The sequence below is a fragment of the Lepisosteus oculatus genome, chromosome 12 (genome assembly GCF_040954835.1).
Source record: "Lepisosteus oculatus isolate fLepOcu1 chromosome 12, fLepOcu1.hap2, whole genome shotgun sequence".
NCBI classification, from domain to species: domain Eukaryota; kingdom Metazoa; phylum Chordata; class Actinopteri; order Semionotiformes; family Lepisosteidae; genus Lepisosteus; species Lepisosteus oculatus.
Window position 1 is genome coordinate 11,391,100 of NC_090707.1, and position 24,730 is coordinate 11,415,829.

At 35.7% G+C, this 24,730-nt stretch overlaps 2 protein-coding genes across 6 annotated transcripts in view; both read right to left on the reverse strand.

The window, feature by feature from the left end:
• Window positions 1-1,871: 1,871 nt before the first annotated feature.
• Window positions 1,872-18,270, reverse strand: LOC138242040 (kalirin-like). Of its 2 annotated transcripts, XM_069196822.1 has the most exons (11): window positions 17,719-18,270; window positions 16,225-16,284; window positions 13,536-13,563; window positions 13,081-13,243; window positions 10,169-10,290; window positions 9,166-9,297; window positions 8,184-8,348; window positions 7,741-7,819; window positions 6,337-6,537; window positions 5,848-5,986; window positions 1,872-5,631 (listed from the first exon to the last, which is right to left on the reverse strand). In XM_069196822.1, exons 1-11 carry the CDS (start codon window positions 18,160-18,162, stop codon window positions 5,086-5,088), a joined length of 2,079 nt encoding a protein of 692 aa, XP_069052923.1. In that variant the 5' UTR covers window positions 18,163-18,270; the 3' UTR covers window positions 1,872-5,085. The 2 variants fall into 2 exon arrangements, with proteins under 2 accessions (XP_069052923.1, XP_069052924.1); XM_069196823.1 differs by lacking the exon at window positions 16,225-16,284.
• A 64-nt stretch (window positions 18,271-18,334) lies between these two features.
• The window catches only part of kalrna (kalirin RhoGEF kinase a), a 195,236-nt gene continuing 188,840 nt past the window's right edge, over window positions 18,335-24,730 (reverse strand). For all 4 annotated transcript variants that reach the window (XM_069196821.1, XM_015358771.2, XM_015358770.2 and 1 more), the window contains 4 exons: window positions 23,784-23,969; window positions 22,660-22,831; window positions 20,535-20,776; window positions 18,335-19,773 (listed from right to left, as the gene is read on the reverse strand). In XM_069196821.1, the coding sequence (XP_069052922.1) occupies window positions 19,519-19,773; window positions 20,535-20,776; window positions 22,660-22,831; window positions 23,784-23,969 (855 nt within the window). In that variant the 3' untranslated portion in view covers window positions 18,335-19,518. The remainder of the gene's footprint in view (window positions 19,774-20,534; window positions 20,777-22,659; window positions 22,832-23,783; window positions 23,970-24,730) is intronic.

Consider the following 24,730-nt stretch of genomic DNA (forward strand, 5'->3'; position numbering starts at 1 on the left):
CTGTACTATGCCCTTTGGGTTACCATGTGTACATTCTGGCACCATTTTAATTTTGGAGTCTTTCAGCAAATCATGGTCTGGCAGTATGTAGAGGGTAGGACACAGTTGTACCATTTAAAGCAGCATTACTTTTGCCACAGAAAATGCTACAAATCACACAAATCATACATTGCTGATACAGACCACCTGATCCATAGTTTAATTCCTCCCAAACGAGATCTCAATTTAATTCAGAACAAGCCTGCCAAAACTGAGCGGAAAGTTACAGAGAATTTGCAAAGAGAATTTAACCTATACTGAGTATCCATCCATCCTTTTTCTAACTGTTTCATGCAATTTAGGGTTGCAGGGGACCTGAAGCCTGTCCCAGCACACAATGAGTGCAGGATACATTTTTCTCAGAAGCTAATTAACCTACCAGTATGTTTTTGGCCCTGGAGGAAAACCCAGGCACATATGGGGAGAAGACACAAACCCCATGCAGATGGTAGCCAAGGCCCAGAATTAAATCCAGAATACAGTACAGTACAGCGATGAGAGGCAGCAATGCTAACCACTGCTAGCCTATATTGAACATTTCACTGTACAATGGCTTTATCAGCACAAGTTATAGAGTTATATCTAAAAAAATAGTGCTAATACATCAGGCATGATGCCAGCAATAATTTGAGAAGATCTATAAAGTGATAACCTCTTGTTGTGCCAGTATGCAACACTCGGAAATCAATGTATTATATAAACATTGATGTTTATATAATACATTTATATATATATACACACATTTCAGAAATGGTTACCTGTTTATCAGAAAAAAGGCTTTGTTCATCAACTTCTGCAAAAATGTGTGCTTTGTTTTGAAAATAAAACCAGGAATCACTGCATCAGCATCTTTTTTTCTTGCATAGCTCACTGTGATTTTCAGAATGATAAGGCCTTTTTTGTAAAGTAATTTATTAATATTTAGACAAAATGTTGTTGTTGTTTTTCCAGTTGTAATGACTTGCAAATCACATGAATGCTTTTTTTTGAAGTAATATGTAGAAACTTCTATTAGAACCAAATGAAAGTGTTTCCAATTCCAGCACTCTATGAATGAAGCAGGAGTTTTGAAGAGTATGGCACCACACGTTTAGGTTTGCTTCTGTCTGCTCTCTGTAGTGATTTTGCAGAGCATCATGTTTTCAAAACCACACTTAACATAATATTTTCACAAAGCAGTATGATGGGTAACTGCAAAGCAGATTCTTATTGTAACTTGCTGACAAATTAAAGTTGGTCCCCTGATACAGCTCCCTTTTTGCATTTACCTGCTTATACAGTATCTAATGTTGTTCTCCATAAAAGATCTCTAGGCACAGTATCTCAATAAAACAAAATCACCTGGTTGTATAAAAATGTACAATCATCTGGTTGTAAAGTATATACATAAAAAAGTTATATTCAAACTCTATGACCACAGTTACTCATAACCACAGTTAGCTGTTGATATTTAATACATTTCATGTCATGCACTGTTGAGACTGTTTTTTAAAGTTAGTTAGAAAATATAATATAATAAAATATAATATAGATGTAAAGGTGTGAAGCTGAAGAAGGCTCCATGGCCGAAACGTTGTTTTCTCTCTCTTCTTTTTTTCAGCATGGAATAAACCTATTACTTGTTCCTTTGCAGCCTACGCATGCTGACGCAGCTACCCACCTGAAATAATATAGATGTACAGTATCACCTAAATGGACAATATCTCTCTTTATGAAATGTTTACCAAGTACCATGAAAATTGAATAAAGGTATCTAGGAATTCGTTTCTGATTCATTCAGTAGTAATTTATCTACAGTTTATAGTGTAAGAAGAATACAAAAAATACAAGCATTTTAGAAACAAGCTCTTTATTAAACATACAATAACAAACACAGCTTGTGTGGTCCAAGAAAGATATTGTTTCTAGATGTTTTGTCTTGAAGCTTCTAGACAGAATTATGTACAAAATACTGCAGACTGCGTGTTTGAATGTAATCTGAATGTTGCATGCTATTGCAGAGAACCAAGCAAATGCAATATAGAACATCTGTAGTTAATAAATAGATGCTAATGATAATAGTTTCATCCTTGTGAATGACTGTGAAGCGGAAAATGAGACTTTACAACAATTAGTCAGTGCAGCAATTTTAACCAGTGTCCCATCAATCACCAGCTGATACCAGTTTTGTGGTCAGTTCAACATCAGAGATACAAATGCTGCAGTGGTGGACAGTATATACACTCTGATTAAGCATCATCATACCATTGCAACGTGCATTGCTGCTTGGTCCAATTTTAATTAGCACAGAGCTACAGAAACCTGAAAAGCTGTCTTGTCTTCTAATGGCATTGGTCATTTACAGTACAAAGTTATTCTAATTCTAGTGGGCATGATGAACTGTATACAAGCTTCACTTTGGTGTTCTTGGCAAATAACACAGTGATTTGGCCTGGTAACACGTTTTAGTCAGTTTGATTCGTCCCAACATCTACTATTCCAGACAAGGAGTAGTTTCACAAATTTCAGACCTCTGGTCAAATATTTTCAACTTAAAAGAAAGGCCTTAAGTTTGGTTTGGCCTAGCAATCCCTTGTTGTGCATGTTTATGGATTTAATCTTAAATCCCAATCACAACCTCGTAAGACACATAGGAATCTCCGTTTTTAATTCAGAGAGTTAATGATTAATTTGATGGAATGATTGGCATTGAAAAAAAGTAAAAAATAAGAGGCATGCTAAAACTACACTGAAGAATTGTTTTTAGAATTAAACAAAAATCAACAGCTTGAAGTGAAACATTAAAAACACATAGCTCGTCCTCTTGTTGTCGTGCATTTTTTTCTGAATTTCACTATCTACTTTTAGGTTGTTGCACAAGAGTGCATGGTATTTCGTACAACACTACATATACAAGTCAGCAGGGAAACTCACTGAATAGGACATAGCTCTAGCCAAGACCGGGGTCCGAGCAGAATTACAGAAATTAAAGATTTAATATTTAAAAACCAAAGGAAAAAAACATAATATAGCATCACGCACTTTGGTAGCATATTGTTCTGACATTAGTCACCTCTAGTGACTAAAGAATTGCAAAGAACTTCTCTTTAATACGAATTACTATTAGTAATTAAGTAACTACAGTAATTGCTATGATGAATACCTGCAGTTGAACTGAATACACTGGCGTTTGATTTCTAAATTTTAAAGGTTTGGAAATAATATCCTTAATTAAGATTAAAAATAGCCAATTTCCTACATTTGCCTGAAAGACATACACCTTATACAATACATATTTATCTTAAGAACATTTTTTCCTGGAATAAAATGTCAATCCTGAATATTTTGTATACGCGGCTGATCACCCACCCATCATTGTTAATGATATGATTAAGAAATATTAAGAATGTAGAATGCTCCCTCGATTAATAAAACGTTATATGCTAAAACAATGGCTAGCATGAGGGAACTTTCCAAGGTTGTAATGTCATACACAGAAGGGCCTCCTCTTATTGTGGCCATTCATCCACTGGACTCATGTGGTTGTATTTCTAGTGACAATTCAGAGTAGCCGATCACAAACTCCACACAGACAGCGCTCTAAGCCAAAAGCTGAAATCGAACCCAGGACCTCGGAACTGTAAAGCAGCAGTGCAAACCATCACCTTTTGCCCCTCTCCCCCCACCCCCTCATAGTGAAGGCAATATTAAATCAATTTTAAATCACTATTAAAGCTTTGATTTCTTTGTCTCACAGAATAATGACCTTTGTATGACGCACCGTTATATTATGACTCTTCACATCGTTTTCTATAATACAAAAGCTCAAGAAAAGAGAAACTACTTACAGTAAGTGTTCAAAACCAAAACAATATGTAGGTTAATACAAATTTTCCTCACAGAATACATAAGACTGTTTTAAAAAGCAAATAATATGCAATTAATTTACAACGAAACGAAAAGTAAAAATTAGAATTAGAACTCAGAACTTTTATGATAATATGTTGCTTTTATTTAAAATAAATATTGTGTTAAGGCTCATTGCTCACCATGTTTCCACATAAAGTGAGGTATTAAATGGTTCTGAGTGTATATTTCAAGGTGAAGGGACCTTTTAAAAACATGTTTCTTTTGTTTGGAGGTTTCTATTGTTTGGAGTTTTTAGTTTTATTACCCTTTTATCACATTGTGACCACGATTATATGTCGAGCAATGCTTTATGGGATTTTTAGGGTATGCAAATGTGGCTTTTTTATTAACCCTGTTTTTTTAATTTCCTGAATGGTGAAACTGTTTAAAGGCATCAAAGAGCCCTATCACAGAAAAAATGACATGGAAAAAAAGGCATTTCTCGACAATCTTTCAGTGGCGTTTCAGAGCTGTTGATTTTACTCATCTGCTGAAATCCTCCCTATGACTTTTTTGCAGATCCTCTTGAAAACTCTACGGTTCCAAAGGATCGCTAGATTACAGGATAAAAAACACATATTGCAAACACTTACCATACAGCTTTAATTTATACTAATACAACTTCTGTAAGAGCAGCTCTGTTTTACCTAAAACCCATCTTGCAGACCTTAGCCCTACTTGAGCACATTCTATTTTAATTTACATTCTTAAGTAATTTTACTTTCAAGGACTTTTTAAAATGTCTCGAAAGGTTCTTTCTCACCTCTCGTGAAGATTTTAGAACACTAATGTGAACTTATAATACAATATGTATAGATAAAAGAATAGATTACCATATAAAAACACTTAAATTATAGTATAATAAACCTCTAAAAAATGTAATATCAAACATTGTGAATTTGTGATAATGTCTGACATAGATCTGAGTGTTCCAATTACTGTTCCTTGGTTATTTTACTAGTTAGGTTGTAAAGGTCCTTAATGCACCTTTAAGTTAAGAAACAAAATTAGAAATTTAAACCATTTTAGATTACAACTGTTTATCTTTACAGAAAGAAGGCATGTTTTTTTTTACTTCATTTATGAAGTATCAAATATTAATTTTACAAATGTCCTTTCAGGCTATAATACATACCGCTATACACCATTTGACCATTTTTATAAGGTGCGACCCATGCTGCTTGACACGAGGCTCTTTACATTAGTGAGAGGCCGAACGTCATTCTGCTGCTTGCGTCTCTCAACGAAGGAGGCCAGGCGTGAAGTGTCCAGTGGGGTTTTGGAGTATTCACTGCTGTGGGAGTGTAACCAGGGATGCTGCAGACAGGTGGCAGCAGTGGGTCTTTTCCTGTGGTCTCCCTGAAGGAGCGATGAAATGAAGTCTCGAGCAGCCTGACTGACTCCGCAGAAAAACTCATCAGGAAAGCTGAAATCAAGTCTGCAGATATTCATGCAAGTCTCCTCCAAGCTCTCATCCAAAAACGGGGAGACGCCACTTAGCATAACATACGCCAGAACTCCAATATTCCAGATATCTGTGCTAAGAGCTACAGGAGTCCCCTGGATCAGTTCTGGAGCTGCAAACTCTGGGTTTCCCAGAAGCTGGTGGACATAACAGTGGTTTGTAATCTGAATGGCTTCACCAAAATCTATGATGTTGACACGAGGAACTGGAATGTGGAGATCAACTAAAAGGTTTTCCGGCTGTTGACAGAAAGCAATACATACATTATTGAATTGATTTAATGTGCTTTTAAATGGATGGACTGTTTATAAAACTTTTAGGTATTATTAGCTTTGTTGTTAATGCTTTTGTGGGAATTAGTAGTTCACTTATCAGGAGAAGGAATTATGATTAAGTATTAACATTGGTACATTATATTGGATGCAATTTTAGCAAATATTTCTCCTTGAACTTACCTTTAAATCTAAGTGTGCAACTCTGCAACTATGGAGATATTGCACAGCTTCCAAAGTATCTCTGACATAAAAAGCCACTTTCTCTTCCATTAGTTCATCATGGGAAACAAGATAGTCTAAAAGTCTCCCATCAGCCAAGCTGAAAAAAAAAAAGAAAAGTCAGACTAGGTCAACAGACCACAAATATGCCTTTTCTCAGTGAAACACGGTTATAAATGTAGCATACAAACTCCATAAGTTATTATAGATGACTGCTTTTGATAATGCTGTTTTTTTCAATTTAGGATTTGCAGAAATCCTGTGCCACAGATAACATGAATTGAATCCTGTACTGCAGAAAAGCAAATAACTAAAGCTATTTTGTCAAATTTAAAGTAATAAAACAAAAACAGTTTAGTTTTAAAAAACAGTTTTGCAAACGAGAAAGCCTTACTGCCATGAATAGGGAAAGGACAGGGAATAGGGAAAGTAGTGGGATCTGACACGTACAGCTGTAACACCAACATGAAACTGCCAACGGATTCATAGGTGTCGCACAAGGTGAGGAGCTGTGGGTGCTGTAGATGCCTCAAAATATCTGCCTCATGCGCCACTTGGTCCTTCTTCTTCATTTTCTTGCTGACAAATTTAACAGCTACTTCCCTTTTAGTAGCTTTGTGCACACACTTCTTCACAACTGAGAACCGGCCCCTGAAATCACATGGACACGTAAAAGAAAAACAGAAGACTTTTATTAATGCACGAGGAGGGCTGTACAAGTCAACTTACTATATATTCCATGTCAGAACGTGAGACACTATAACTCATTGTGCAAAGGGACTAGAAAGTTTTATTTGATAATTTCATATTTTTAGACATTTGTATTATGCCATATTTGTAGAAAACAACATTTTCGCACAAGTCATTTCATTCTTGGAGACCCGAATCATGAGCCTTTATTGGCCATTTCAATGAATACCTTTAGAAGACTTGGTTTTGGCTGATTGATTAATACTTAATACATTAGTATCATTTCTTGTTATCACCCATTACAATATTATAATTAATGTTATATATATGTTATTTTAATAAAAAATAAATGAAAGAAAATCATTAAAGACACTGTAATGGGGTTCCATGCAGTAATCAAATACAAGCTGTGTTTTCAAGCATGGAAAGTAAACGTTTCTGGAAAGCAGCGTAGTATCAGAGGACATGGAACCAAAACTATGGTAAGTTTATTTTTTTAATGTCTTGAATTATTTCAGTCTGGCCTGCACAGAGTAGACAGCACAATTAATTAATCAGTTAACGTACACATAAGCAAATAAAAAGATTATAAATGAGAGGAGGCCTTTTGGGCCATTTAGTTCGTTTGTTAGCTGCTAAGTGAGTTGAAGATCTTGCTCAGCTGTTTCCTGAATGAAGTTAAGGTGTCAGAGTTAACAACAGGGTCTTGGTTAGTGCTCTCCATTGTACAGTAGTTTCCATGTGTGTCCATTGGTTCGTGTTTTACTGTTGGTTCTAAAGAAACTGGTTGTCAATGCCTTTGAGGATTCTGAATACTTTAATCAAAGGTCCCTTCTTAGTGCCAGTTCAAGACTTAAAAGAGGCATTTAAAGTCAAACACTCCTTCAAGTCTCAGGAATATATGTGGCCTCTCTATGTTATTCTTTTAAACTAGCATTCGGTTTTAATACATTCCCACTTTGTAAAGAAGATGAAAAATTACGTGCCAGCATGAACCCCTGGTTATTTTTCACAAATGCCTTCTTCAAGCTCAGGTTAGTTACAGGATTTTACATATCACATTTATAGATTATGTTTCTGCATTTATAGTCCCAACGTTAAAGCATTCATCAGGAAATAATGCCAGTAATTACTAATATCATCAAAGGGACAATAGCACATTACCTTCCAATTTCACTCAGTTCAGTATATGCTGATTCAAAGTTATCTTTCCAGTGGATGTCTGTCCCATCATATGATGAATCTTGCAAGGGTAATAAAAAATGAGAGAATTAAATTATATTTTTTGTTGAAAAACGTCTTCATTAGCGGTAACAGTGTAGGAACTTGCACAGTCAGGGATTTTATTTTTAGGTATCAGGTGCTGCTGCTTTTTTTACTTTTCACCAATGCTGTAAAACACCTGCAAGAGATAGCTCTTTGAAGCGAGCAGGACTTTTCCCCCTATGCTGACAAACACTGATTTCTATTAAATTTATGTCAGAGATGCTAGACAATTATATTTCAGAAATACAATAATTTAGATTTGAATGTCCAAAAAAGCTGCCGGTTTGTTTCACATCTATAAAACATGGAGCTGATATTTACAACTGCACAGTCATACTTACCTGCACAGGGCAGTGTCACCATATTTGATGGTTCACTAGGAGGACTGACTCCCCATGGATTAATGGCACTGACTCTGAATTGATAGTGGCCACCTGGGATGAGGTCTTCTATCTCAATGCAGGTGTCCACAGCTGACGCAACAGACTGTTGCCAAATAAGTGAATCTAGATGAAAGATTATAAACAGAAACATATCATATGATATCCTCCTAGAATCATGAAAATGATTATCTCTAAGACCCCTTGTTTCTCTTCTAAAAGTTATAACACTTTATTCATTTAAAGATGAATTAAAAGTTTAGAAGTACACTGACACAGAAGACAAAAGCTTACATTTTTTAATATTCCTACTACAGTTAATAAAAGAGCTTCTAGGTTTTGAAAACAGAAAGTGTATCTGTTCTATAAGGCTTAAGTATTTTCCCCATGATGTGTTTTTTATGCTTTGTTTGCATTTCCTTTCTTACTGGAACAATATGGAAATAAGAGAAATCTACAGTAAGTCAATTTTCAAGTTATGTCACAGGTCCTGAATAGTATGTTGTATTAGAAACCTTCTAAGTTAATTTCTTAAAGAGAGGATTACAATTATTTGTAAAATGATTCAGATTCTGCAGGAAATGGTATTTCAATGCCTTACATAATGTGACATTATCGGTCGCTATAGTGTAGTACAGTAAGGTGCAGCTTTTTTTAAAGGCTGAATCTCCTACTTTATCTGGAACTCTGACCAAAAGGCTTAAAAAACAAATTAAATTTTTTTATTGTGAATCCAACAGTCTTCAGAAATTACTAAAATTAGATATAAAGAGTTCTGATTCTTTTTTTTTGTAACCTCAGGAATAATTTTAGCACTTCACGCACTTGCTTGCTCTGTATGCATGTTCATTCCCATCCTACTGCTCAGATAATTTCAAATTACTCTTCCCCCACAATCTCTTAAAGTCACTAATGAGTGACCTGGTGAAACAGTTGCTGTTACCTTCCTGTCTGTATTCCACTGCGTAGCTGGAAATAGCACAGTTCCCTGAGCTAGCTGGAGGCAGCCAATGCAGGATTACAGCAGTATTGCTGGCTTCCTGGGCTACTGGTCGGCTGGGGGCAGCTGCAATACCTACAGTCATGGAGAGGGTTAGGTTAAACAAACCAAACTGGAATCAAACTTTGATTTATAAGACACAACCTGCAAGCTGTTAAGTGAAGCAAGGGCATTTTAATGAGCCGCTGCGTTCGATAACACCAAACACTGTATTGGAAAAATCATAAATGTGCCATTTTATTGAATATATATAAATTCAGATAATTTTCAAATTATGAATGTGGGTTTAAAAAGAATGCATTGGACATATCTTTTTAAAGTGGTACACAATATTTTATTGTAGTAGTTGTAATCAGCTTTTGCAGGCAAAGGTGACAAAACACCGTATCCTTGATAAGATTTATTTTGCTCATCCATTTATTAACAGTATTAATTCTTCAATAATTTATATTATAAGTGAGCAACCATATCACCCTGCAACTCACAACTCAGAACTAGCAACCCATTGAAGCTAAGCAGGTGGGAGACTGGCCAGTACCTGGATGGGAGACTTACTGGGAAAGTTAAGGTGGTTGGGGTTGCTGCTGGAAGTGGTGTTAGTGGGGCTAGTAGGGGTGCTCATCCGCAGTAATTTAGCAACATTTAACCCTGGCCTTTACCAATCATGGCCTCCTAATAATCCCCATCTATGAATTGACTTCTCTGTTCTCCTTCCCGCTGATAGCTGATGTGTAGTGAGTGTACTGGCACACTTTGACTGCTATTGCATCATCAAAGTGGGACTACACATTAGTGGAGAGTCCCCATTACCTGTAAAGCACTTTGAGTGGAGTGTTCAGAAAAGTGCTACTTAAGTGAAAGAACTATTTATTTATCAAAGCTGTTAAAAGTTCTAAAAATGTCACACAACACACAATAAGCAATCCCCAGATATCCCCATCCCAACCTTGAACTTTGATTGAAGCAGAAGAGGACGACGTTCCATGGTCATTCACTGCCACACAGGTGTAAATGCCCGTGTCCTGTGGCATGAGGTTACAAATCTTCAAGAGTATATCCCCAGTCTCCCTAGGCGGAGGAAAGAAAAAAGTAAAAAGTAAAGAGCAATTCTAGTTCCTTATCAAGTTGCTCAACAAAAACAACATCAACATTTATTTAAAAGGTGTAAAATCTAAATATCTGACCTTTCATGACATATTTGGATGACATAATACAATGCTGGTTGATACACCACTTAAATGTGTACAGTATGTGAATATACTAGCTATACATATACACCTTTTATATATCCATTTACTACAGTGGTTGTGAAACTGTGTGCTGTGCACTCTTGGTTCAGAAGCTTAAGGGGAGAATCAGGTTTCTGTTCTGTGCAGTGGTACTGTTATTTCACAGTAATGAATAGCTTCAAAGGCAGCTCTTGTGGCAGTTGGATTCAAGAGGTATGGTCCCCAGATGTTGCTGTATATTTGAAAGAATCTTCTTAGGATTCCTGACTATTTCAGAAGCCTGTGGGGTTTTGAGAATGTATCATTTCTTTGATGGCGTGAGCATTCATGCGTTAAAAGCCTGTTTCACAAGGGACTACATTTCCAAATCCAGAGGTGAATTGATGTCCACCTTTTCAAACCACCCATTTTCTCTGTTAAATTTCTGAAAGGTTTCTGGCACCTTCTCTTAAATATCAAACTATTCTTTGTTTATTCCTATGCAAATTGGCAACACCAGAGCTTATTAGGATTCATGTGGGTTTTTGAAACTGGTTTTCTTGAAAATGTTTATTGAACAGGCTGTGAAAGAACCTACTAAAGAATTCCAGAACTGAAACTTGTTAATTCTCTTGAGAATTCTGAATACTGTAAACAAGCTTCCTTTCTGTTTAGGATTAAAACGATTCTGTTCTTTTAGCATGTGTGAGAGAGCAGCCTTGTCTGGATAACATTACCCAGAAACCTGTAGGGGAATGAGAGGCTTGTCCCAGTCACCTGACCATTTGCTTTAAGACAATTGGTCAAGGGACAAATTAAAAAGCAGGAAGCCAAGGCTTTCTGTGTTGGGCAGTCTGGTATATGGAACCATAGGACCTCTGCAGTGCATACTCATCAGTGGATGGGAGAAAGAAGTGACTGACCAAGGGAAAGGAAGGAAGTTTCTGAGAAGTTTGGAAGTGTTTATTTTGTGAAACGCCTCAGAGAGAGGGAATTACACTAGTCTGGAAGAATGTTGTGAAATCTCAGGGTGAGACTGGAACCAAACTTTGTGACGAGTCTGGACTTAGTGCTTTTGAAACCAGTAGGCATCTTATCTGCCAGGCTATGATAGATCAGGACATTGTGAAGAAGGTTAGTCAGTAGCTCACGTGGAGCTTACATTTTGTTTTTGGTTTTTGTTGTGGCTGTTGATTTTTCCCTTATTGTAAAATAAAGATCACATTATTTTACAGCTGTGTATACTTGTACTTACGGTCATGTTTGGTGTCACTGTTCTTGACCAATTAAATTAAATTAAATTTTATAAATTTTATAAATTTTCTAAAATATCAAATACACTGTGCATAAGTTTAAAAAAAACAATTGGTAATTGAACAGTCATTGCATTCTCTCATTGGCCCTTAAAATTAAACTTCTTAACACTGCCAATACAGCAGCCCCTAATGGAGGCATGATTTATGCCAATATTAGTAAGCAATTAATTGTTTTTATCAAAAGAGAACATAGATATATATTTAAGATATTTAAGCCACTGTTTTTAGTGCAGCCTCTTCACTTTATGTATGTACTGCATGTCCTACACATTGTGCAATGTGTGATATTTCACATCTACATGCATTTGGAATAATGAGGTTTTGACCATTTCATACAGTATGTCTTGGATTTACCAAGTCTTTAAATACCAGATTTCAGATGGAACAATTAGGGTTATTTACCCAAAGAACAAAAAATCAGAGAAGATTTTTAACGCTTAGGCACATTAAAAATATACTGAGATTTTATCTTAATCAAATTTATCTCCAGATGTGCACTGCTGAACGTGCTTCATATACTTAATTGCTTTTCCATCTTTGTGTTTAAGCATTTCCTTAAATTTACTTTTGTGGCTTTCTTCACAAACTCTCTCTGGTTCTAGTTACTCTGTGGAAATAAATGACTGTACCTCAGACAGCCCCTTTATTCCAGAATATAATTTTATTGGGTATCAGAGACCATTTCATGTAGGACCTCTGTCCTAGACGCAACAAAGTTCAGTGAAGTGTTGCAAAAATTGGGTTGGCTTGTTCAGGGTCGATAACAAGCTCAGGGTCCAATCAAGAATTATAAACTATTTCAAAACTATTTATAACCCATTTTTTTTTCTTTCAGCCAATTATGTGCCCCTGTGAATAGTTTCATCATTATAAAGTCTTTCTTGCAAACAATCTGAGCTTGACAGAAATAAGAACACTACATTGGCACACTATAAATTATAAGTTTTTAAAAGAAAGCTTTATATGACTTTTTCTTCCTTTTTCATTATTTAACATCCAAAGACTAGGTTACATCAAAACTAGGATTTCCACTTTGAACAGCGGCCAGGTAAAGTAAGCTTAAAGAAAGTAAATAGGCTCTTAATCTTAACGACACAGATACATAACATGGATGGATATACACATCTTGTATGAATGCTAATAGGAAGGTTTGCTCAAGGCTGAATAAGGCCCCAAGTACACATATTGTAAGCTTAATTACAACACTTAAACAACTTTCAGTTTAAGTGGAAAAGGGGTGCGTAATAAACAGTTTATAACACAAAACAATTGTATGCTTTAGAATCCAGCTACATTCATAGTGTGAGGATTTTTCAATTACTCAGAGAGTATACCTGATGTCAATTGTGAAGCGACTGTTGTTGACAACCAAATTTTGATCCGGTCCTTTCAAAGTGATATTTGGTTTTGGACGTCCACAGACTTTACAACACAAGACTACAGTTTCCCCAAACGCACAAGTCACATCAGCAAGAGGGATAAGGAATTCTGGTGCAACTGTGAATGAAATTGTTTTAATACAATTAGGTCACAAAGGTCTTTGAACAGAGATTCCAGATAGGTAAATTATCACAATTGAATTACATGGCTACTTGATTACATATGTGGCAGATAGTTTCTGTTTTATAGACGATTTTAGGTATACCAGTAATTCACAAATCCTTGACATGTAACGGAAACATTTACCATTAAAAATATCATCTCCATTATTACATAGATGATATATTAGTCTCAGTAAAAGGTATATTGTCTTTCCTGCAATAAATACCACAGTTTGCATTTATCTTACCTTCCTGAATGAAATTGGGATTCAGTAACTGAAAAACAAATTTATGATAGTTAACTGATCAGTTTAGAACAATTCTGCATTCAAAACAGCATATTTTCCTGGTATATTAAAATATGTGGATAAAAGATGCCATGTGAATATTAAAATATTAATATATTCGATTTGAGTATACAGTATATACCTCAAATATAGCTCCAGCCATATTCATATTAAACCATCTTCAGTTTAATTCCCGAGACTCTGCTTAAGGGAATCCAGCACATTAAATTGAACATTGTCAGAATAAAGGACATTTAATGGACAGAGAAAATAATTGAGCCTTTCGTACCCAGTTAGTACTGTATGTATATACTGTACATTTAAATTTCATAAACAGTCCTTATTTATAGTTTTCAAAAACCTTTTGCTCTCAATAAGAAATGGTTTAGATACTTGCAGATTAACGAAGGTAAAGCAGATATTAATAGACAAGTAAAGAGAATATACAAAATAAAAATAAAAGGATTTTTGAAGGCATTCTATTTAAAAAACACTGCACGGCTTTAAACTTTGTTTCATTTATACTAGTCTATGAAATAATTTTTCTTACCTTCTGTAAAAGAATCCTTCTTTTAAATAAGACTGCATTTTAAGTGTATTTGCTATGTACAGTATCTCTGCACATGTGAACACTAGGTAGCAGCAATGTTCCATATTCAACATAAAGCTCCACTATAATGTATTTGAAGTACAGTGAAGGTTGAGGTCACATACTATAAAACATTAACCTTTAGAAGTGTGTTTGCACTTTGCACTGGAACAAATGAAGACCCTGTACTGTGGAAAAAAAAAAGACGCTGCATTGCACAATCCAACCTTGATTATTGTTCTTCAATCTATTTGCACTACAAGAATGGGTGAAAAAACAATTTTTCGTTTAATTATTGTTACAGTTAATGTACACAATACAGTTCTTAACTGTTGATATAAATATATCCAGCAGAAATATAGCACAATATATGCAGAATTGTTATCCTGGTGTACCGGATTTCTTTTCTTTTTTTTTTACCAAAGTCATTGTTTATTGAGCTAAACAAATGGCCTCAGCAGGGTATACGCTCGCTCAAGACCTCCGTCTATAATTATGCATTTACTAAACCAGAGGTTCCCAGTTTTAGTACTTAGGGCTTGGAAAAAGGATTAGGTACTAACAGGTCTTCACTTAAGAGTAAGGTTAAAGTGATACAGTTAAGTTGAAAAAAACTGGAGCAGGTTATCAATTCTCCACAAACTTCAGCTTTAAATAATCTTCTGAAAAGTTATTTAAATCAATCAGCAAAATGAGCCTTACGTCATTAAAAACAACTAAAGGTGTAGTGTAGGACTGCACTGGATGAGAACTTCCATTTGACAAATTAATAAAAAAAAATATCGGTAACAGCAGGATAGAACAAGGGCTGGATCTGTAGTGTTTGTTCATAACTAAAACGTAACAGCATGGGTGATATCCTTCAGGCCACTTTTAATATTCCCACCACCATGCTGTTTGCAAATCTGGATTTCAAACAGTGAATAAACACAGATAGAGAATACTTGGCTCTGTGTAATCTAATTAGCATCCTGATATAATAAGCACAGTGTGAATTAGGATGAACACCACAATGTCATCAAAGGTGACCTCTAGTCTATGCTCTGTGTTCAGAAAAAAGAGGATTTTATACAAGGTTCAGTGATTGAAATACTGTGTATCATATTTCCCACTCGATTGTATTTATTTCTTTTTGTTTAAATGAAAAGGTGGGCTTGAACAGAAAAAAGGCAGATTCCAGTGCAACATAAAGTAGATATTTTCTTTTGATTCCAGTGAAAAGTGACATTTCCAGATAATACGTGAGAAATAGTGTAACTTACACGTTATTTAAGGTTTATGTGTGCTCACATAAAACTAGAATAGGAAGTCCCGAAAGGACCTGATTTCTGCTTGATTTATTTTGCCTATGGCTTTTATGCTCATAGCGCAAACCCAGATTCATGTATTCAAAGTGAAAGACAATTTGTAAGCAAGTAAAAAAAAAATCTCAAAGGATTTAAACATTCCAGTTAACATTTAAAATCTTTCAGAAAATCCTATTCAATAAATGAGGACCGACTCATACCAATTCAATTCTAGTGATGTAATGACAGATAGATTATATTTTTCAAACCTTGATCACACATACTGTACAATCATCACTCATCAGGAAGCAATACAAACAGCTATTTAGTACAGATTACATTTGTTAGTTTGGTGAGAAGCCCAGATCTTATAAAAAAAATCAGACCTGGTGAGCATCTTTAAAAATAATTTGAAAGAAACACAAGTAAAGATTTATAAGGAAAGTGAGGTCTCGGAAAGGACACTCTGTGCCATTGCACAGTTGGATCGCATGCATAAGCAGCACCACTAATTTTCAATGGAACAATGACCTGAGGAACTTCTTGTCAGCTGGCATTTGAGCAGCCACCTGCAGACACTCAAACCATAGGTTTTCTGCTTGTGTCTTTTCCAGACAAATGCAGAACAAGGAAAGAAACATCAACACAGACCTAAGGGCTAGAGGTGGTTTGCAGACAGGGCCTCTTCACAGTGGGGCTCTTTGTAATCTACAGAGGGATATATAAGAGTTTTTGTGGGGGGCTGCATGCATTATGAGATGATATATATTACTACCTCCATGCTAGTTTGGGGATCTAGCTCATCACAATCTGACTCTTCAGAACTGTTAGACTCCTGCAGTGCGGAATGAGAGAAAGCAAAATTAGACACAGGTTACAGCAGTCCAGTGGTTTTCAAACTGTGAGACCTCAGACAGGGATCCTTAACACAGTGGGTTGTTACATACAGACCCAAAATTCCTGCTTGAAGCCACAAGAAGCACAATAGCTAACGAGGATCAACTTTAACTTTAGATGTTTTGGTGCTGTCGTCCACTTTTTATAAAGAAATACAATTGTTTCACTTTATAATAGGCATTTAAATTGCAACAGATCAATAATGGGACTTCTTACATTTTTAATGCCTCTTACTTTTGAAGCATTCAAACAACAGTTTAGAATATACTTCTGTACTTTTTTTTAGCTTGCTCTATTTTTTTTATGAGGGGTAAGTATGGTGTTTTTGAAAATGTGTTTCTGAAAGGGAAGTCCTTAACTGATGTTCACTGAAAACCGTGAGGACTGAGCACACAAATTAAAATGAGTGCATGACAACAGAGCTGCAGATGAAAATACAGGGGAATCCATTAAGTCCCTAAACATTTTCTAAGGAGTGATATCCTTTGTTTTCATTAAGGGGGAATGTTATTGTTAGCTTTGTGGTTATTGTGGTAACCGTAGTAGCCACATTACAATGTCACATCACTTAGTGGATATACAGTAGCACCTTTCAAGACATACTGTACCTACAGTATTCTGCAGAGATAATCCACTCCATAAAATCCTTTTATAAGTTACAATAAAACCTAGACAATAGAATTGGAATTACCTTATATGACCATGGTGAAATTATTTGCAAATACCAACTTAAATAATGAAATAAAGCAGACAAAGAACAAAATAATACTGTTTTTAAACCAGAAAATAAAAATTCATAACTATTTTGTAGAAAGTTTATGGAAATTAGTATTTTGTTGTGTAGTGTTTACTTGCAATGACATTAACAGGTGGATTTGCTTGCTTAGAAGGTTAATGGTTGAGGAACCAGGGCTAAAACTGTTAAGAGTCACTCCAGGTCATAACCATGTCAGTCTTTTGAATGGCATCCACAGTTTGAACAAACCAAAGTGAATTCGAAAACATGCGGCTGAACATAAAAACAAGCCCGTGATATGCAAACGTAAAAAAAAACAAGGTGCATCTCTGTTATTCCAGAAAAATCAGACTTTTTTCTTACCTAAAAAAAATTACCTCTAAGAATTTGATAACATTGAAACCCATTTGATTTTGAAGCCCAAAATCTTGTTTGCAGAGCTTTTGCAAACAAAAAAAAAGGCACAATATTGTTTTCTCTGCCACTATATTATGTCAAGCCTGCAGCCATAAGATAAATTATGTCAGTAGCATGCAAAAAAGCAAACACAAAAACTTGGTCAAGGTGTTCATTGTTTTGTTTTAAGACAAGTGGGGAGGCAGGTGGCAGACAGGTCCTCAGTGCCTGCTTACTCACTTTAACAGTGACCTTGTTGCTCAGAATTTCCTTGGGCTTACGAAGTCCATTCTCAACCTTTGCTTCACCTTTGCCACTGCTCTCCTTTTCTGCTCGCTTTCTCATGCGCAGGGTGTGCCAAGAAAGAGACTTCCTGTTGTACCAAAAAATGCACCAGTCAAATGAGGAGAAACAGCGAGAGGGGAGAGGGGACAAAAATGGGAGGGCCATCCATTTTATTTGGAGAAAAAAAAAAGTTACATCTTCTGGAAAGGAAAAATCCCATGGAAAATAAACAAAAAATGAAGAATTGATACAAGGATCAAAAATTGCAGAGGGAGAGATGCTGTGACACTTAAAAACACTTGTAAATAAAAATAAAGTTTTCAAATCCATCAATTGCACCTCAAAATCCAGACTGGAAGTCCAAAATGTGGATATATTTGTCAGCTCGTTTAGCATCATTCCTGTTGTCGAGATTGCTTATTATACAAATATGTTGTCTTGGGAAGTTTGATTTATTGCAAAATAAGAGCAATAAAATGCTATCCATTTTGCAACATATACTGTATAATGTGTTACCAAAAAAGGAAAAAAAAGATAATAAAATTGGTACAGAGCAGAACTGAAACAAATCTAAAAAAATCTGTTTTTATTCACCATTATTATGTATGTATATGAAAAGTAACATACACCATCACTGTTCAATGAGAAAAATGATCAACTTTAATGTAGTCCACAATTCAGAAAATGGTTCATCATTAAAGAAGAATATTAACGGTCAGCCACAATAATGATGCAATATATATTTTTAACTTAATTCAAGGGGAAAATACTTAATCTGCAACAATAATTCTAAAAAGCAAACTATTGCAGATACAAATAAGAAATTGTATTATTTTTAAACATCTATAGATTTACAAATTAAAATCAACATTACTCGAGAATGGCTGGAACTGTTTTGATGACAGTATTACATATTCAAATAGAAATAATGAGTGATCCTGTTTCTTTAAATATTTTTGCTAAGTTTCTACTGTTAAAAGATCCAGCAGGTGGTTTGGAAACTGTCTAGGTGAAATATTACTCACCACTGTTAAACATCATGTTAGATGTTCTTTTTTTTACAAGCAAAACAAGTTCAACTTATTTTGCCATATTAAATCATGCTCATGTTGAAAATTTATTTTACATATTTAAAATAATACATTTAAAATTATTAGTTACATTACAAGTACAATGATGAACATTGTGACTATCATTATATTGCACAACCTGACTTCATTAATATGGTTTTCTTAAATAGTGCAAAAGACTTTATACAAGAATGTACTGGAAAGAGTACTGGCAAACAAACAAAACATTTTTACAGTAAACCGTCAACATATTTGAAAACGACAAAGAAAAAAAAATAAAAGAAAAATACAAGCTGTACAAACAAATTGCCATAGACAATAACATAAAATCTCTCCTTTTGGAGAAGCAGGCCTCAGTCCAACATGAGGCCTTTTTTGCCAAATGTTTAAAGAAACAAAAAAAAAAAAGGGTTAGAAATTAAACAGAAATTAATGTCCAGTCCAGTCAGTTCCACGTTGATATATTTTTCTAAACATGAAACAGGCCACAACTGTCCTGAAGTCCTTTATATTTATTTTACATATATTAACAACAAAAAAGAGATGTCAGCTGAGACTTCCCCTGCTTAAGATCCAGCACTTAAAGAGTTTGTTCCAATGGGTATCTGGGTAGAACCAGCAGGGGAGCCCTTCATCTCTCTCATTTCCTCTACAATCCATACAGTGCTCCAACTCCAAGTGGCACTTACTTGATACTTCCTTCAGCACTTTCTATGAAGGCTTTATTCACAGGGCCCAGTATATTTCCTGGAACCCAGCCTTCAGCAGCTGGGGAGTGATTGTTCGCAGGTCGATAGACCAGGTACATGTTTTGCTGGTTAGTTGCCAGGACTTGTACCATCTCTCCCTGAATCACACATATCTCATTCTCTTTCAGTGCACTGTAATCTTGGGTCACCATCATAGTGGATGACATCCCATTACATCCAGCAACATCATTCTGGTAAAACAAGAAAACACATACAAAACAAACAAGCAAGAAACAGTTACTCGAATATACAGTATCTCTAGACACGTCTGATTTTTTTTTGCTTCAAAGAGGCAAATATTGTTCAATGAAGTGAGTTGTTGTGTTTTAATATGGAAATCTACAGGAACCATATGCACTGTAGTTAAACTAGAGCCAAGGAAATGATCTGGCCTCACCTTTCCCTCTGCAAAACACCAACACCATTATCAAACTTAAATGCTACCTACACTGCAACGTTCATACATAAATTGTACCTCCACTGAGAAGAAAAGCAAGTCCAAAACACTAATCTTTAAGACAGTTAAAAATAAGACAGAAACTAGGCTATTAAACCCTTATAGAGCTACACCCAATACGACAATTTGATTTATGATAACACACTAGGCTGGACTTTACAGAGATGACTGGATCATTAATTTAAGTCTATGACACTAGCACAAAAAAAGAAATGCGTTAAGTTTCATGTTGGCATGCAGCAAAAATAGGCCAACGCTAAAACAGCTTGCAAATCGCTTTAAAATGTGGTTCCACTTTATTGACATACTACAACCACAACTATCTTTGATCTCACATACATTTACAGATGAACTATGGCTGCTAAGGATTGTGTCCTATCCAATTTTTGTCTCTTAAAGATTCTAAAGGATCTAAAGGATTCTTAAAGGATTGTCTTCTTATTAAAGAAGAACTGTAAAGAATGTTTTTCTCAAAGAAATTTTCCTCTGACTAACCTTGCTTGGATCATATCTCTCTGCATGTCTGTGTTGATCATAGCATGGACTGCCATTAGAGGTAGATAACTTCAAGGGTAGTGCTGTCGGGTTTCTGCCAGACATCGGCGGCTTCTCCGGCCCCACCGAAGCTGAGGAATGAGGACGGCTGTTCGACTGTGGAATCCTAATGCCAGACTGATTCCTGGTTAAAGAATGAGTCCCGGTTTCCTTTTTCTGGTACTCGATTGGAGACTGCAATGCTGCGAATGAAAAAAACAAGGAGAACCACACATAATGGCGCAACTCAGTTGGCTTTTGACATTCTACAGCTGGATGCACCAGCAGGCCTGTGAAAGATCTCTTTTTGGATAGCATGGTAGGGGCTTGCAAGTCTAGTTGTAGCAGCAGCAATTACCCCACTTGGGCAATTCCGGTTGGCCAGGTAGGCGTTTCCCAATAATCCTGAGGATCCTGTTTGAAAAGACTGTTTGCCTTTTTCGATAACTGGTGCATTCCAGGATTCCAGGTGCAGCCAATTCAGTGATTTCCTCGTGAGAATGTGAAGAATACAGGTGCTCAGGTGGGGTGACCCCCCCTGCAGGTTATACCCAGTTTCTGACATCCGCTCTGCTGCAATGCCATAGACAGCTTTCACCATGTTTGCTGTACACTTCATAAAATACTTCTGTGCGTTCATTTTCAAGATGATGGTCCATGAAGGATCTTAAAAATATACTAACTATTATTATTCGCTTTGCCCATGCCCTTAACCAGGTAGACAGATCTTCCTACTAGCAAGAGCAAACATTTTTTTCTACACGAGAATAGTCAATATTCATTAATAGTCATTAATAGTCATTAATCTGCGGGCAGGATTTCAAAATGTGCCTTATTGCTGGTGTGGTTTCATGTTTAATGACAGTATTCAGATATAAACTTGTGAATACCATACCCTGAGGATTAAACCTTTCCTTTACGGAGACAGCGTTCGTCATCACTTTCCTCAACGATATTTCTAGTTAGCCTATGACTTTGGCAACAACACATCTTCTCATTTCTAAAGTTTATTCTGTTTCAGTCTGCTAATACAACGGGTTATTCAACATTCCCCAAAAAGTGACTGATTCTAAACAACATTTCTATATTGGTCTCAAATTAAAGTGTTCATTACAGATCAGTTTAAGTCATGCAATACAGAAGGGGATATCAGGGAGCTGATTTTGGCATTTGCTTAACATTGAAGAGATATGAATCCTTTCACTTCAATCAGCTAGCTAGTCTCAGCTACTGTGAATGGACCTGTTTTTGTATACTAGGAGCAATGCTGAGGTTGATCATAAAAGGTTGAAGTCAAAACATTGCCTTGCCTTGACTCACCTCAGTGTGACTCACATGAGCATTTCAATCTTTTTATTTTTTAATAATTTAGTAACCATGCAGGCAATCAAGCAGGCAGAAACTGACCAGATTAATGTGTAACAATTTATTGTGTCATTTTTGATATATTGTTTGGCTTTCATAAAACTGTTTTTTAAAATAACAAGAATATCATTAAAGTGTCTCTGCAAATATCTAAGTAATATAAAGCATTCAAATGTTCTGCCAAGATATGCACCATTTATTTCTGATATTAGACTAAAGGGCAGGAAAAGTGAACAGATATTACTTTGTATAAAATAAATGCAGATATATATATAAAAATAGAAGAAAGATAATATCTATTTGTGCAGACATATACATGGAAAAATGTATTAATAAATCGGTGTGATTAGTATTAGTTTATTAATTATTTATTAAACTAGTATTAGTTTATGATGTTTTAATTCTTCCTGAACCAAATTACCTACAAGCTTTATCACAAAAATGAATGGTAGTATGTCTTCAGATTTAAATTTTTACATTATAGGTATTATCTAAGTGCTATTTCTAAAAGCTTTGGCTAGGGAAAACAACTGTTGCTTTGTCCATTAAATAAATAAATATGACTATAATAGTATTTCTAAAATATCATTAAAAGTAGTAATTGAACTGGTCTAGCTAAAGGCTGATTGTTCTCATATGTACTTTATGGTTTGTAAACATATAATTAGGTATAGACATCTTGATTATTATGCATTTAGTAGCCCCATGACACCACTCCTACCATTCAAGAAATCCCTCTGAGTGTCCAGAACTTGGCTGATGTCCTGAACCCATGCCTGCTTAATGTCTGGATTGGCAGCCTGGAGTGTGAACCTTTCAGATGATCCCCGACAGTACAGGACGAACTTGCATGGATCATTATCAACATTTTCATCCAAGGTCAAGTAACTCATCTACAAGGCAGAAAAAAACAGAAACATTCAGAAAAGTCCATAAAAGGTCAGGGACCAAACTTTTTGACAGCTTGAAAGCAGCATCAGCCAATATTTAAAAATGCCAACATGTCTGTAGTTTCTAAGGGCTCTTTGCCATTGCCAAGGCTGAAGAACATTGTGGAAAAAAAGAAAAGGAAGACACTTCCTTCGTCACTGAAAATATGGAATCTTGAAAGAATCGGTCATTGTAACTTTCTAGGATTGCTTATGCTGTATGTTTAGTTCTGGGTAAATCACAGTAATAGACTGAATATAAGAGGCTACAGTATCTATCAACTTTCACTTGGAAAACTAAAAAGCTACATTTGTTCCCATATACATGTCAGTTGATATTACCTTTATACATCCAAACTGTTGTCAAGGTTTAATCAAATAATAATATTTATTATAGTATTAATGAAATACCAAGGCACTTTACTCAGTCACATTAATTAACTTCACACCTGAAGAAGGCCCCACGGCCGAAACATTGTGTTTTCTTTCTTCTTCCTTTACAGCCTACGCAGGCTGACGCAGTTACCCACCTGAACTACTACATTAAATAATGACATTGTTGCCTGCCTTGTTCATTGTGCAGTACTGGCAGATCCTGTTTGGTTATGCAGGGCCACATTCCTACATGATTCACACGCAGGATTTAAAATCCTTATGGCTACAAGTAATAGTAAGTTAAGGCAATCTAAGTGGTAACTGAAAAATTGGTTTGATAAAGTCTTCAGGGCTCATCCGGAATGAAAACCTCTTAATTTGCTAGATTTCAAAATACTGCCTTGTCTTACAATTCCCTCATAAATGCTATTTGCTGCAGTTACTTTAGCTGTGAAATGAGGGTATCAATGTAGTCTTAAAAACTTTCTGCTAGCAATAACTGTCTGACCATTTTATTTGGAGCGTGTGAGCTTGAACTTGCCTTGATACTTTTCTTAAACTGGTAACCGGGTGTTGCAGATCCCTTTCTGAGGAGCTCACTGAAGATGACAATCTGTTCGAAGAGGAAGACCCTCCGTTCTTTGCTACGGGACAAGACTCCAGTGTCCTGTTCTGTGACAAAGAAGGTGTCTTGTTGCAGCAGCTTTCCTTGAGCTGTTAGCTTTCCCTGTGAAAATATGAGTTGCAAAATTGAGTCATTCCAGTAAGAGAAACAGGAAGAGAGCTACAAGAAATCTGCCTGTAGGAAAGGTCAGACTTTTTACATATTGATTAATCTTCTTGTGCAGTCTTCAAACATGTGGTATGAAAAATTGCTTCCATTCTAGAGACCAATGACTTTTGTCTTTTTTGCCCCAGATTCATTAAAAACTCCTTTCTTTTTAAGCTTAAAGGAAGGCTTAACAGAACAAGAAAAGGTTAATTCCACGCTGAATACTTTAATAAACTGCATTTGGCTATTAAGCCTACTATAGACGTCACACCTGAAGAGGGCCTAACAGTCAAAACATTGTTTTCTTTTCTTTCCACTTTCCAGAGTGGAATTTCTTTAGAATTCCTGAAGAATTCTTAACATCCAAAGCTTAACAGCCATTAACAACATGTTATACTTGAAGAGGTCTTAACAGCTGAAACTGTTTTTGTTTCTACTCATCAGTTTGGAACCTCTTCATGTTCCCTTGCAGTTCTGCAACATGCTGTAGAATTAATTTTACAAACTAATGTAATTCTCTTATGTGACAGAAAACATCATGCCTTGCAAAACAATCCTAATGAGAAATCTGTATGGGAAGTAGCCCTAAAGAAATAAGAAATAGTACTCTAGGAACCAAATTGTATAAATTATATAGCTGGAACCCTGTGTGAAGACATCCTCCTCAAATCATATTGCTATAAAAGGCAATCCAAAAGCTTTTAGGCCAGCTAACC